Raw genomic sequence first — 15,542 nt, 5'->3', positions numbered from 1 at the left:
GGACTATTTTGATCGCACATGCACCCAAAAATGTGACTGAATATATTTATTGGTCCCACTGGTGCACCTAAAATTTGGCAGTTTAAAATTGAGCAATTAAAATGTATTAGTGGGTGCACCTATGTGCTGGTGCAACCAGTGTAAATAGTTTGTCTGGAGCCCTGTCAAGACAGTAGTCGTATATAGCCATGTCATAAGACAATGATGTCTAAAAGCTAAACTAATATCACAATAATGACATAGTATTGATATATTTCCCAGCCCTAACTTTTTATCAGAGAGTACTTAATTAAAGAGTTTTTTTATTGAGTTGGATGTATAAAAACATACTGTCACATCTTAAAATCAAAGTGGGAGCGGACACATCACATTTCCTCGCTCTGGTCTCTCAGTTAAAACCAGCAGACAGTGTGTTTGTTTGACCCCATGCCCTCAGTACTTCTTCCATGACATGCATGAAATGGCTATTGTCATGGTTATTACATGGTCTAATGACAAATACAATCATGCATGCACCGTCTGGCCTGTTTAAGTATATCCATATATCCATGACAAATGAGGTTACAGGGGAGTTAGCGCACTGACACATGTCCATACTGTCTGGCGTCACAAAATGAGCTGTTGGCCGCTGTTCATCCTGGCCCGGGCGTGATCCATCTAAGGTCCAGCGCATGGGATGAACACAGCTTTTCGGACAGTAACGTGGTGCAAAATGTCATGCTATTTTTACCCGCTTGTGTTTCCCTTGAGGAGTAGCAGCTCTGCACACCACCATACACTTATGCCTCCCTGTTCTAGCGCCAGCTGCCGCTCGAGCAGCTACGTCAAGTTGTTTTTAACAGGCCCGAACCGTCCCACGCTCGCACTGCTGCACACTTGAGGGAACCCGAATATGAGTGGCATCCTTGCTGTGGGATCTTGTTTGGAGATTACAGTGCTAACAGTGATGATTTGTACTGTTTCTCTGTGCACCTCCCATTGTCTTTCCTGCCTGGAGACCGTGATGTGTTCTCCTCCCCGCAGAGCGATGGGAGCCCGGTGGAGCTGAGCTATCAGCTTTTTTGAGTCAAGTGTAGACACAAAAACACGTCCACAAACACTCACGCAGTGGCACACATTGTGGGTTCAGTGGATACTTATTCTCATATTCTCTCCCTCAGTTTGCTTTATATAAGTTTCAGGCACTGACCTAAATCAGTCGAAATAACAGGAACAAATTACACACCGTTGCTCACCCACCTGACTCCTGATACCGGAGTCCACAACTAGCCTCCTTCACTGGAAACACCCACGCCCCAGTGAAGACCCACAGCCAGCTCACCTGTGCATAAACTTTGAGAGTGCCGGCTGCAGCCAGGAAGCCGCGTCTGCTTAAATCATTTAGAGGAACTGTAAAAGACTGAGGATGTTGTTCAAGGACACTTTTGAAACACTTTTGATAGACATATTGGCTGCTGCAGGATCGAAGCTTCGACCTTTATGTTGGCGGGAAAGTCTTTGTCAACACAGGCACGCCTGCCACTTTTTTGACAGCGGGGTCTCAAAGTGTAATTTTATAATTAAAGCGTCTCCGTGAAGAGGCGAATCTTTTGCAAGCAGCACTTTTGAAGATATAAAAGGAGCTGAATGAGTCAATATGAATCTCGCAGTTTGTTAGATTAATGTGATAGACTGCAGGAACAGCCCGAGGTACGAAGGGTGAACCAAGACTTCCATTACCTGATTGGAGGGAGCTTTTTGATGGAATAGGATGAGATTTCTTGTAACGGGAACGTAGCCCAAAACTGAACTACGGATTGGAAGTCTTCCTGGACACACTCAGGGTCTTCTTCTTCTCCCTCTCCTGGTGGTTGTTGTCGGGAGAGCAGGTTGAAAGGACATCTTCTGAGGCTCGCCCCATTGTGTGGGTGACAGGAAAAGCACTTTTAGCAGGAACATTTTCGGCAGACTGGGTGGATGTGATGGCTGCTGCGAGGCTTTCACAGTCGGTCGAAGATAGCCCGTCTTTTTTTGGTTGAAATGCAGAGGCGTGTCTGTGTGTAAATGTGTCATGCGTGTATGCGCTTGTGTATGCATAGGCTCTATATTTTGATCAGTTGTGTATTGTTTGAGCCTTGGTGCCGATTTTTATCAATAATCTGTAAAAATATCAATAACTGTCCAGGCTAACAACCATTTAAAAACATGTGAAGAGAAGTTCAATTCTTGAACTTGTTTGTATTCGGATCATAGTGTTAAAGAGTATTTAAAATGTAAACCCATGTTGTAAGGGGCTTTAAACAAACTGAAAAAAACTAAATGATCATTAATGAACTTTATTATAAGAGTCTTTCAACATTTGAGATTGGAAGTTTTAGCATCCTGTAGGTTAAATAAAGATGGCAGCGTTCCCACACCTTAAAAATCCAATTCAAGGACTTTTCAGACGCAGAAATTCAAGCACCCAACACGGCATATCGAGGTTAATTACTGTTACAGCACTGAGAACTTCATAATGAGAACTAGCAGGCTTTAGAGAAGCTCACAGACAACAATTAAAAAAGAGAGAGCGGCTTGACCGTGTGAACACTATTCAGTAACAGTGAAACATTCTGCAGGAGACACACAGACAGTGGAACGTGTCCTCTTTACCAACATTTAGTAAAAAAAATGTTTTTATTTCAAGGACATGTGGAAACCATGAGATGATTTTTGTATTTTTGTATTTTATGCAATGAAAAATCGCACTGATGTCAGAGTTGTGAGTTGTGTTATTTGTACCAAACGTCCTATTTCACATTCACATTACAAGTTCTTGACCTGCTGCCATATGAGGAGGTGGAAGGAATGATGGTGGAGTTACAGGCATTAAGACGGCCGAGCCAGTGACCGCCGTTCCAGACTGTGTTGCAACATTTGTAAACATGACACCACAGTGGACCATGGGACAATTTACAGCCATGTTGTGACAACAAAAAACTGAAATTGTGGTGGGAAGCCAGGACATCTCCTTTCATCATAACCATGGTTTACAAAAACGTACATTGCCAACATTTATTTTGGTGACTAGGTCAAGCGCCATGCCCCCGGTTGTAAGAAAACACTTCCTGTTAAAAGTTTGAAGACTCGAAGTCGAACCCATTAACCCTGATGACATCACTAGGGGTATTTTTTTCAGACTTGAAGAAGCATCTCCACAGTCATAGAAAACACTACACAGTACACAGTCTGAGTAGAACTACTGTACTTCCATGACGCTAAACTAAATCATTGCCCCTGTAATAGTAAAGACTGTTTTGTTTAACAATATAACATTGCGTAACACTGTCATACAACTTTTAAGCAATCGCCATCAAAGTCGAATCAGTTTGAACTCGTCCCAACATCAATCTGTCCACCAACTTTGAAAACAGAGCAGCAGCCTCTCATCACAAAGTGAGAATGAACCAGATTCTTGCTTCTCTTTGTTGATGCCGCGGCAAAGGCTTACACACGATGCCACCCACTAGTCCTCATTCTCAACACCAACATATGGCAACAAACAAGGGCCTCAGGCATTTCCTATTGGTTGCTGGCCTCACTGACATCATTTCACTTCTGTTGATGCCAGTAGCCCACACACTGGAGTTTCACACTTAGACTGTAATCACTTTGATGATCTGGAGGCCTGACCTTTGCATACTCATGTTGCCTTTCACCCGACATACAGGAATTAGTTTCATTCGCAAACAAGCCACAGTACACAACATACATGCGAGGATGAGTCATCTTTACACGTGGACAGTCAGTTATTCTCCTTTAATGTTGGTAATTTAGTTCCCAGGAGAATGCTGTACTCTGGATTGGGCTTTCATTTGAGAGACGACTATTCTTCGCCTTCCTAATGAAGAACATTGTGTTATGAAAAATGGAAATGAACAAATCAAAAAACAAGGACATGACCTTGGTGTCCTCGCTGGCAGTTATGGCCCTCTGCTTGATGAATTTACGGTTGCAGAATTGTTCAAAAAGCTTTTTATAATAAAGCTGTCCCGGAGAGAAGAAAGGTCTTTCTCTCATTAGTGATTTTATTGTTTATGCTTTGTTGAAACACAGTTCAAAAGGATGAATATTGGTGATTGGAAATGCAAATCTGTACTTAGGGTAATTTTTTTCAACAAGGTTGAGAGGAGTGACAAAATAAATCTCATAGAGGAAGAAGTCTTTATGATTCAAAGCTTGCAGGGATTATTGATGTGAGTGTTGGAGGGACTTTTCTCTTTTTGGAGCCTGAATAGAGTAATTTTGTGAAGGTGTTCATTATTCTTTCTACTGCTCCTCTAACAAATCACTCTATACTTGACCACCACCATTCTTGATCTTTCTTTTCTCATTCATTCTCTTCTCATTTTGCGTTTCTTCAGCTCCTTCTGCTCCTCACTCTCTCCCTGCGAGTCATTAGCTGTGTGCCCTGACTGTGGCCGGGCCCCCGAGGCAGCGGGGCTACAGACAGATGGCAGCACAGTTGTAAAGCCAGGGGGGTAAAGTGATGAGGTTAGCTGGCGTGGCAGCGGGTAAGGAGGTGGTCCATTCAAGGGCACATTGTCAGTTGCCTTGGTGGAAGGAGCAGGGTGGCTGGAGCGAGGAGCCGAGGCCCTGTGAGGCCTACAGAGATGATGGGAGTCAAGGGTCAGTCTGATGTGATTTGTTTTATTGTCGGAAAAGTTAGACAGTGATATATACATATTTTTTGCTACTAGTCATAGGTCTATTTGCAGCCGATACAGTATAGTAAAGAGTCTACAGCCATGCTAACAAAATGCTAACACTAACATGCTCACAACAAGCAAGGAACAAGGAACAGCGGCAAGCTTTGCAGCCAATTTGACATAGTGGCCAAATCGTGTGATTACGACAACACGTGATGCACACTGGCTCCATTAGTTTCCGCTGTGAATGAAGCGGCTCTCAAACTATGGATACTTTCTTCTGATAGTGAAAGGAGTCATTTTGAGCGTCACAACCCCCTCAAAATGACTCCTTTCACTATCAGAATTTGAGCCATTCTCTCCAGTAACATTTGGAAAGTCTGCAAGAGTTAGCGATGTTAGCCGCACATCTGGTGTCACGTATTTTTTTTCTTTCATAATAGAAAGACTTTTAACTGACCATGTTTGCAGTTTGAGGTGTCCAACAGTTTTATAGAAGTCTTTTATAATCGTTCTCCAGGGGGAATGCATTTTGACTTGAAGGGGAATTTTTCACTGCAATACCGCAAGTGGCCACTGGGCAAAATTGGAAGCAAGGCTGACCAGCATTGTCCTGTCTTGTATTAAAATCTGTGGTGCTCTATCGGCTGCACAGTTTGGAAGCAATGCTGAAGATCCAGGTCATTTTATACCCAGGAAGTTAAACTTTTTTGGCTTAATTTCTTTATTTCATCTCTACTTTTGCTCAAGTGCGACTTTTTGGTACTTTTTACAACACTGAAAATGATCAGGATTCATCCTTGGGGAACCATGAATGTCTGGTAATCCATCTGGTAGATGTTGAGATATTTCAGTCTGGACAAACATGGTAGACCCGACATTCTTAGAGCCACTAGAATGGCTGCAAAATAAAACGTTTAAAGGGGCTCTATTTAACAATTTGTAGCACTTTACATGCATAAATTGCTTTTTTATTGTCCCTATGTTAGCGATGATGAGCGTATGATCGTAACTAAATGAGAAATGAGAGCTTCCCTGTCTCTCTGGGTTGCCTATACAAGCCTGTGGACAATTTCTTTTAGTTGTTGAATGCTGCTTCTCTCTGCTCGGCTAACAGAGAGCAACGGAAGCTAACGTCAGTTTAGAAAAGGAGTCCGCTAACATAAATAAACAACCGGCTTCCAGTTCAACACAGAAGATCCACAGAGCCCCTTTAAAGTCAAATTTCTTCAAATTGTCTGCCTCAGCTAACCAAATGAAAATAGAACTGTAGACTGTACTCGTTATAACATTTTGTACTGTAACTCAAAGGACAAATAGTATTTCCTGCCCCACTTGACAGCCCTCCAAAGCCTTTTCAACTTTGCTATTCCAGAAATCTGAGGGCTGATTGTGTTTGTGCTTGTAAGAAGAGTCACATTTGTGTCCCACTAGATTAATCCTCAGTCGCTGTTTTGTTCTGTCTTTTAATACCAAAGAATAAGAGACAGCTTTAAAAACACAAACCCACTCATTAGATCGGCATGTCAGGTGATTCAGCAAAGCAAGGCTTCCCCTCGTACAAGCTCACTGCAGAAACTATGCTGCTGATACTATACTACATCTCAGTGTGAATCCCTTTCATTGTGAAATCTGAAAAGGTCAGGAACAGATTCAGCTGTATTTGTCGCTCACTCACAGTCTTTGTCAGTGTCGCAACAGGGAGATTGGGTGTGTGGCACTTCATCATTGATAAAGTTGCCTTTCAATGTTGGACTTCCTGTGTTTGAGTACAGCACATGTCTGTTTGTTAGCTCACCTTAGGCACAGGGAAGGGGGATGTGCTCAGTGTGTGTGCATGTGGGGAGAGATCTTATGCTCCTGAATGTGCTGACAAGCTGGTTAAGTGGGGTGTGGTCCCTGGTGGCACACTAACACTCTCTGTTGGAGCTTTCTTGCCAAGTCACATTATCATATTGCCCACTTTATTCCACTCTTAAATCATTTCTGAGTTCGCTCTGCACTAATTCGGCATTCAAAGTTTGTGTTTGCCAGCATTCCTGGGGTATTTTAGTGAATTATATGATGTTTTCTGTTTGGAGTTTAACCTCTTATCTTGTGTAAAGCCGTGACGCCACCGCCTGATTGTAATAACAGCGTGCAGACTTGTGTTGGAGAGGACTATGGGCGGACAGCAAACAGACTATTGGTCCACTGCATCAGCATGACACATGGATTTAATAAATCCTATTTAGCATTGGCATATTAATTAGAACCGCACATCATCCCCGCATGGTGCATGTAGTCCATTCATGCTTATCTGGCACACGCGTCCATACATCCTCATCCGGGCGGATAAAGGAAATCTCCATGTGCATGCATGTGTTTTCACCTAATTCCTGTGCTTTGCCCAGACTCCTGTCATTTTCGCTCAACAACCACCCCTTCTATGAAAAATGAAGAGTTACTTGATATGCATTATAAATAGCCGCTCCGTGATTGGATGAGCCCACATTCTCCTGCAAGCTCTTCCGTATAGCAACAGCCCCCTCCCATCTCTCCTTCTCGCCTCCTCTCCCTGGAATCCCCCTTCTCTCCTCCTCCTCCTCCTCCTCCCCCCACCATCTCCTTCCCTCTTTCAAAAATGCAGACAGATCTCGTTCCTCCATGTGGCTTCACCCCCCTACCCACAATGCACTGGGCGCTGCCACTGGCTTTAGATGTGGCAGGCAGTGTCTGTGTATAGGGGGCTCCTCTGCTCTCCTCCTCTCCTCTAAGCTACAGACTGGCTCGCTCCTCCCGCTGGCTCCCACTGCTGCGGCAGCATCTGGATGTGGTCGCCATGGCAACAGCAGCGGGCCTGACCCCACCTCCTCCTCCTCCTCTCCCCCCTTCTCTCTTCTCTCTCTCTCCACACACACAAACACAACGCCTCTCCCCCTCCTTCCCCCCCTTCCTCCTTCTCTTAAGCTTTTTTCTTTTTTTCTCTGCGCGACTGGGTGCGCTTCCTTCGAGCTTGACCTGGATTCTGCGTGCGGCGCCACGTCTGCCACGCTGCATGTGTGACAGAAGTGATGATGACACGGTGAGACGGGTGTGCATGGTCAACTGACCTGTTTCCCGGAACTTTTACGGTCAAACGCTAAACTGGAAATTACCTCCTTTCATCTATTCTCCTTTACTTCTGCCTCTTTTTTTCTGTCTTGCAAGTAGTTTTCTTTTTCCACTTGTCTGCTTGATTCTCCCCTGCCTCTCACCACTACAATTAATTCTATTCTCTTTCCTCCTCTCTTCCTCTTTTTTCTTTTCTATCTTGGTTCTCTTTTCTTTGTTTCTCACTCCCTTTTCCTTTCCACCTTTCCTTTTCTTTCCTCTCCTTGTTCCTCATATTCTCTCCTTGTTTCCTCTCCTCTCATCCACCCATCACTCCCATCACTACCTACTCCCCTCCCATGTGCTTCAGGGAAGAAGCAAGGAGCTGCAAGAAAAGAAAAAAAAAATGAAAAGGAGTCAGCTGTATACTCCCTCCTCCATCACTGTACTCCATATCACACCCTGAGCCACTCTGCACCCCCCACCGCCCTCCTCCTCCTCTCCCCAACCTCCCCCATCACAAATCCTCGCCTCCTCCTTAGCTGAATATTTGAACAAAGATATCAGCCTCCCGAAGGCAGATATGGCTGCGTTTTTTTAGTCACATTGACGTATGTAGCTGTTGAATACATGGCAATCGCTGTACATTTCCTCTTTCTTGGCTCTCTTTGTGACCGCATGCGGGCAGCCCGGCAGCGATGTGCGCACATGGATCTGCAGACCCACACTTTGGCTGATATGAGTCACAGCCATCATTCATTGAAATACAAGTTTACATTTGGAGAGAGAGGAAAAGGCTCTCGGTGCAGGGATAGTTGCACAGTAGATGGGGACGGCTCATTCATTAATATAGATGAATTGGTAACACTTCATTTCACAGGTCTGGATATTTCATGGCAAGTAGGTGGTAATTACCAAGCATTTGAAATTTTGTTGAAACTGGCCCCACATTGCCACAATAATTATATTTATAATGTCATATTTTTTCTTCTTCTATTTTCTAACAAGCAATTAATGAATAGTTGTTAATGATACATTTCCTGGAGACTTGCAACTGGTTTCTACCTACTGACCTGACAGAAACTAGTTGAAAAATGAAGTTGCAACAATTCACTTCAGTTCAGTGTCCTGCTGTGGGGACGTACAGGAACTAGCTGGAAGTTAAGCTGGCGTGATCAGCAGAAGTGAAGCCCGTTAGAAGTTTCCTAGAAATGTGTTAAAGGTGCATTTGAATTCATACACCCAGTACATAGGGGCAGTATATCACCAGAGTAACTGCTAACTGTCTTCTGTTTATACTTCCTTGACTATAGCTACTGTTAGCTTGTTAGCTCAGTTAGCAGTGCAGCTAGCTGGATGGTGTGTTTGGCGTTTACAGTGCTTTGGACTGCTGGGAGAAGGAGGTTTTAGGATCTGCTGCTAGCTGGTTAGCATGCTAGCATGTATCAGTTGGTGATTATAATAACATGATGCTAGAGAAAAGTTGCTCCATACACTGAAACAAAATCTGTTGAATCTTTTAGCATACCTCCGCCAGGGCCAAAGAGGCTAAATATACTAGCCACCGAAATAGGCCTGATTTTTTTTCCATCAAGATTCATGCATTATTCCTTGAGAAGTTAATGAAAATGTTTAAAACACCCTATCTCCTGATATAAAAGAAAGTGAGAAATGTTCCTTGATCTGTCTTGTTATCTGGACCCGCACCAAAAGTTTAACGAGGGAGAAAGTAGTTTTTGTGTAATCCATGTGGAAACATAACTTCCTCTGCAGAGGTAATCAGCTCACTAACTCACTTTATGATGTCTAAAGCATGTTTGGTTATGGCCTTCTGTGTGCCTTTAAGTTGATGTGTATTTTCATTAGCCTATTTTATGTGAACCCAGCGAGGGTCTTCCTCAATCATAAGAAACATGGAAGACATGAACACATAACACATTTTTGGGATGCAATGAGAAGAACACTGCATGCTGTCCATGTTTAGTGCCTGTACTTTGGCACTATGGAACATCTTGCAGAGATATGTGCGCCTGTGTGAAAACACTGATCACTTGGAGGACACGGACAGAGGACATAAACATGTAGCAGAGTACATTAGAAAAAAAGACGGCCGACACAAAAAAACAATCAGCCCTGTTTTTCCAGGCAGCCGAGTCTGATGCTGTTTCTGGGAAAGCAGCGAGGCTGGCACACCTGTTGGTCTCGGGGGAAATGCTTCTTTTGTAGTCTTATGAGTCTCTCTGTGTCTGTGTGCTCTTATGTTCCCTCCAAATTTGGAGAGCGAGAGTTATTTATTTTGATGTGTGACGCGTATCTTGGTGGGAGGGGATTCGCGGGGAAATAACAGCCGTGAGGGAGTGTGCCTTCATCAAATTAGTCTGTCTAATTCAATCTGTTCACAGCACTTGGAGTCCATCATGGTTTATTCAGTAAGGTGGGCATACTAATTGTGCTCTGGTTTCTCTCTCTCCCTCTCTCTCTGTCTCCTCTCACCTACTTCTTGGTGATTATCTCTCCACCCTAAACCCTTCACACTCGTTGCCCTCTTTTTCCCTGCTTCACACCCTCGCCCAATTTCCTCCCCCTGCAACAACTCCCAACCCTCCTCTGGGCTTCTTTCCCATCTCCACTGTCACTGCAGTAGAGTTGGTGGACCAGCAGAGGGTGCTGCGAACCGGCTGCCTGGTGAGCGGGGTCCACACTCCACCCATCCGACGCAACAGCAAGCTGGCCACCTTGGGGCGCATCTTCAAGCCGTGGAAGTGGAGGAAAAAGAAAAACGAGAAGCTCAAGCAGAGTTCCACAGGTACGACGCCGGATGTAGAAGTAGATTTCCAGGTTCACATCCACAAACAGATGCACGAACATTCAAGTGGCCACAGCAACTCTTTGAATGAATTAGGGGTAACAAGTTTGGGTGTAGTCATCCTCCAACTGTTTGAATTTATAATGATGCTAGAGAAGACTTTTATACATTTTTTGCTTTGATGAAGCCACTGAGATGAGCAGCGCAGCATTTGCTAAGAAGAGACAATCAAACGGTGCTCGCTGGCTTCGCACTGACTCATATTTTTGATTCGGTGTTGTTTGATTTTTACACTTACTGCTGTTCTGAATGTATTTCCAGATCAAAGAATTGTCCAACCATCTGAATGAAAAAAACTGCTCAGAGACAAAAGATTCTGCTCTGTTTCCTATCCAGGGAATGAGAAATGACTTATGTCCTAGCACTCAGTGAGAATGTGAACGTTATTCTGCTCGAAAAACTCAAATCTGGAATGCAACATCAGCAGAGACGAATATAAATGATAAATGCTTTAAGTTTGGTTCATGTTGTACAAAATGAACAAACAGATTTTAAAACACATTTTATTGTGTTTATATTTTTTCATCCAGATGGTTAAACGACTCTTTGAGGAATTCTGGAAACACCTTCAGAACAGCGGTACGCTTTGTTAAACGGCCTACTGGGGATTTTCAAACATTTCCTGGTGTTTATTTCTCAGAAAACTTGGATGCTCAGCTCTGCAGCTCAAATGTAATGGCAACACATGAGAGACACATAGCGACAACAATGGAACGTTTGTTTCTATAATTCAGTGAGCTTTTGATAAATAGAAACAAAAGGATTAAAAGAAACATAGAATATTACTTTAAAAGAGGATTAAAAGATATACGTTTTATAAAAAGCACAAAGCACATACAGCAGAATAAAGCAAACATATATGGAAGTAGCCAGGACTGTGTGTTTTTAGAGCACCAGACAGAGAACCACCAGTGGAGCAAACCTTAGACATCACTTCCCTGGCAGTTTGTTCCAGTTGCAGCTAAATGTTTCTTTACCAGGTTTGGTTTTGATTCTGGGTTGTACCACCTGACCCGAGTCTGTTGGTCTAAGAGCCTTCAAGCATATCAGAGATGCATTTTGGGCCTGAACCATTCAGGGACTTAAAACTAGCAGCAGCACTTTCCTGCAAGATGAGGAACACAAACTGTAAAACGAAACTTCAATTATTCCAGTTTGCGCCCAACCATTAATTTGGACGTCTGAATTGTGTAAAATGATAACACAACAATAATCAATTCCGCTGAAACAGTACACAGTGACCTTGTGGGCCTGCTTTTAAAAGCAGGCATAGCAGGCATCTGCAGTATGTCAAGCTTTATATTTGCTGAACACAAGGCTAAATGTGATGCTCTGGCTGTCATGGAGAGCGTTATTGAATCAAGGTGACATAAAGAGGGAATGTCACTTAGGGAAATGTTGACAGTCGGCCACATCAGAGGTCTGTTGACAGTGTTTCAGTGTGTCCCTCCAGCACGTGCTCTAACTCTGCTCCCAATAGACACATTTACACTCAACATACCTGGAAATTTAGTCCCAGGAAGTACTTTCAACAATCTAAAAGTTTCTTTCAGCCTTTTGTAAATGGCTGTTTCAAACAAATTGTTTTCACACATGACAACAACAATGATATAAATAAAATGACATAATATAATAACTATATAACAATAACCTGTTGTATGTTTTCTTCTGTAAGTCTATGTTGATGTGTCAAAGCACAATGAACAAAAAACAAACTGTAACAAATGCTGCGAGTACACGACTAATCATAAATGTTCAGTGCTGCAAGCCCCATCCCCAAGGTTCATGAACTTTTGGAAAGCAGGGGACTTTTTTGGGGTAAATAAAGTCCCTTGAACTTAATTTAGACCCTGGTCCCTGCAGTGGAAATGGACTGATTTCCTCCAAAAGTCCCAGCCTGCAGTGAATTGAGGATTAATTTTGTTTATCCACAACACAGAAATCACCACAGCTGCACATCATTCTCCACTTCTGATCCTTTCCCAGATGTAGCATTATCCAGCAGTCTTCTATGCCACGACCTGAACTCCCCCACCCAGGGCTGCTGCTCAGATGGCACGGTCCTGCTCGGAGGATTCGGGGGACCTTTGCACCCAAACCTCACAGTCAGCAGTGTGGAATACCTTGGTCCTGAGGAGGAGCATCCCCCTCCAGGTGGGTCAATCCTTCGCTGTACTGTGCAGTCAACTAATCAATGGACATGATAGAGCTGCAGAAGTAACAGGCGAGGGAAAAATGGATTTGTATAGTGGGTGGGTGTCTTTTCCGCAGCTTTATAGAAGATCAATATGAGAGTGTGAGATTGCTGTGATCAATTTGATGACATACTTGAAACAATCTAATAAAGAGAGAGGGATTGTTTTTTATGCTGCTTTCTTTGACCAAGAAAACCTGCTGTTGAGTAATTATTTTAATTAATTGTGCATTTTTTCATGATATTCACAAAGTTATGAAGCAGATGAAACTGACACACTTGTGTTTGAATCGAACCTCCACAAATGAACCATTAGAGGGCAGCAAAGACAATTCAATGACATTGTTTGCCGCCCGCTGCTCTCTGTCTCTGTAAGAGGTCTACAATATGTATGTTTTAGTTTAAGCAGGCAATCTTTTCACCAGTCATGCGAGTTATAACCAGGCTGTGATGTACAGTAATTGCTGCATAACCGCCTGATTTGCCTTATGCCGTTTCCACCAGCTGCCTTTAAATGTGACGTAACTTTTTTTAAAACAAATTGAACTCTATTTTTCTGCAGTAGCTGCCCCTCTCCAGGACTGTGAACGGGTGGAGGAGAACTTACAACTACCGGATGAGGATGGTGGCGAGGAGTTGCACCCTGCCGGGGATTTACCTGAGGGGCTGCAGGACCTGGGAGAGCAGATGGAAGACAGACCAGAAGAGGAGATTCCTCCAGGAACTTCTCCACCACAAGTACCTCCGAAACTGTTGTCCCAGCTGAGTGGTGGAGATGGTGAGTGTCTCGTATGTCACATACAGTGAAAGTGCTTCACAGAGCGGCTGTATGAAACTTGTTTCTGCTCAGTTTGAACTACAGATGGGTTGAAAATGAAGAAAATCTGAACAGAAAGAGATAACAAACGCAGATGTTTCCATACAGAGTAGAAGAGCTTGTTCGCCCCCCTTTGACTTATATCTTAAATATTATTTTTATTGGTATACAGCAATCCCCATGTCCTCAGAATTGTACTGTCACTGCTACTTAGACTAGTTTAGTCGAGTGGTTCCAATCCTGGGGGTCAGTAAGATAAATCTGAGGGGTCATGAGATGATTAATGTAAGTACAAATGTAAATGTGTGTCAGTATCCTGAGATAAACTGCAGCCTGCACGACATCATGAGTTTAAGAAAATGAAAAAAGAGAGAAATTCTGTTAATTCACCTCCATTTCTTATCTGTTCATCCCTCCCTTTCAGATTCAGGCCCTGTGTCGCTCCCCACTCACCTGCCCAACTCCTACCTCCCCAAGGAGCCTCCACCCAGGGCCACAGAAAGCCTTTCTTCAATGACCCTGCCGCTGCGAGGGTCCCTGGCCAACTCCTCAGGGTCCCCACATCTGGGCAATATGATGCACCCTCCCATGCCCCCTAGCTGCATCATGGAGGAACTGCAGAGAGCCTTCGCTTCCAAGAACAGACAGGAGAGGTGAGTCCTCAGGTTGACCTCGTACATCTGTTTGTGTAAGCGTCCTGACTCAGACATACTGGGACTGTGAGAAACAAATATGTTGCTTTGTTTGTTGTCGTGCTGGTGTTAAAGCTAATGCTGGCTTTAATGGAAGGATTAACCGTTTTAATAGGATATGTTGGTGATGTGGAATGAAAATCTTCTGTATTTAAATTCCAGATGTTGCTGCTATAAACGTTAATTTGTCCTCCCCTGTTTCCCCTCAGTGTCCACGAAGGGTGTGAGCAGGGCTCACCCCCGCGGCTCTGGTGTTCGGACGGACGGCTCTCTCGCTCCTGCAGCTCCGAGAACCAACACACATCATCTCTGGGCGGTGGCTGTGTGGGAGGCGGAGGCTCCGACTGGCCCAAGAAGGAGGCGGAGGAGAATAAGGAGAACGTGCGGCTGGACCAGTGCTTCTCCAACACCTCAGGCCTCCCCACTGACTTGGAAGGCTGGAACGACTCCGTCATCTCTGGTGGGTTGAAGTGTGATTTACAGTACGGCCTGTAAACATTTTGACATTCACACATTTTTTTTTTAATTGTTTGGCCCTTACTTTACACGCTGGATTTAAAAACAATGACTACAAGGTTAAGGTGTTAACATGGCTTTCATTTGCATGTGTTTATGTCTACTCTCTGAGAACAGTGCACAAAATGTGGACCTTTGCTCCCAACCCGTATACTACCAGGTCTTACATTTGTTGTCATGTCATTTAATAAATGTTTGGGATGAGCACAATTTAAAGCTGCACTGATTAATGTTTTTATATTATCAATTATATTACTCGTTTTCACAGTTCGCTGTAGCTCTCCTGAGTGTCTTTCAGCTCATTGTTTTGGTCTTTCGGTCCACAACTGTGTTTTTGCTCACTCTTACTGTTTCCATCAGTGACTTTCCAACCACAGCAGGCAGCAGTTTCCCCAAAAAATCTGCTGTATGTTACGTGCTCAGCATCAAACAACAGACAGACAAAGATAGCAACTATTTGGTAAACATTGTGGAGCATTCAGCTGCTAAAGAGCTGTGTAGGAGTTGGTAGAGACCAAAACAGAGCCAAAATATATGGTCCTGAACACCACTCCAGCTGAATGCTGATGTTGCTCTGTAGTTGCTGGGTGTGTAAATAGATAACTGACGCTAACAAATTCACCATAACAAACACGACAATGTCAGAAACACCCTGTTGGCCAAAATGATCAATTAATGCAATTTTAATACAGTCGTACTATCTGAAGAAATAATACTT

General features: G+C 43.6%; 1 protein-coding gene across 3 annotated transcripts in view; it reads left to right on the top strand.

The window, feature by feature from the left end:
• phactr3a (phosphatase and actin regulator 3a) overlaps positions 1–15,542 on the top strand; it is a 35,821-nt gene that overhangs the window by 11,256 nt on the left and 9,023 nt on the right. Inside the window, exons 2-6 of one of the 3 annotated variants that reach the window (XM_084367969.1) lie at positions 10,384–10,545; positions 12,592–12,759; positions 13,362–13,577; positions 14,041–14,269; positions 14,518–14,768. In XM_084367969.1, coding sequence (XP_084224095.1) covers positions 10,384–10,545; positions 12,592–12,759; positions 13,362–13,577; positions 14,041–14,269; positions 14,518–14,768 — 1,026 coding nt within the window. Of the gene's footprint in view, positions 1–10,380; positions 10,546–12,591; positions 12,760–13,361; positions 13,578–14,040; positions 14,270–14,517; positions 14,769–15,542 lie in introns of all 3 variants that reach the window. The other 2 variants (XM_084367970.1, XM_084367968.1) reach the window with 2 other exon arrangements.

The sequence above is a fragment of the Pagrus pagrus genome (genome assembly GCF_965226575.1).
Source record: "Pagrus pagrus genome assembly, chromosome: 11".
Lineage (NCBI taxonomy): Eukaryota > Metazoa > Chordata > Actinopteri > Spariformes > Sparidae > Pagrus > Pagrus pagrus.
Note: the sequence above shows the minus strand (reverse complement) of the source record. Positions and strands in the feature narration are given on the sequence as shown.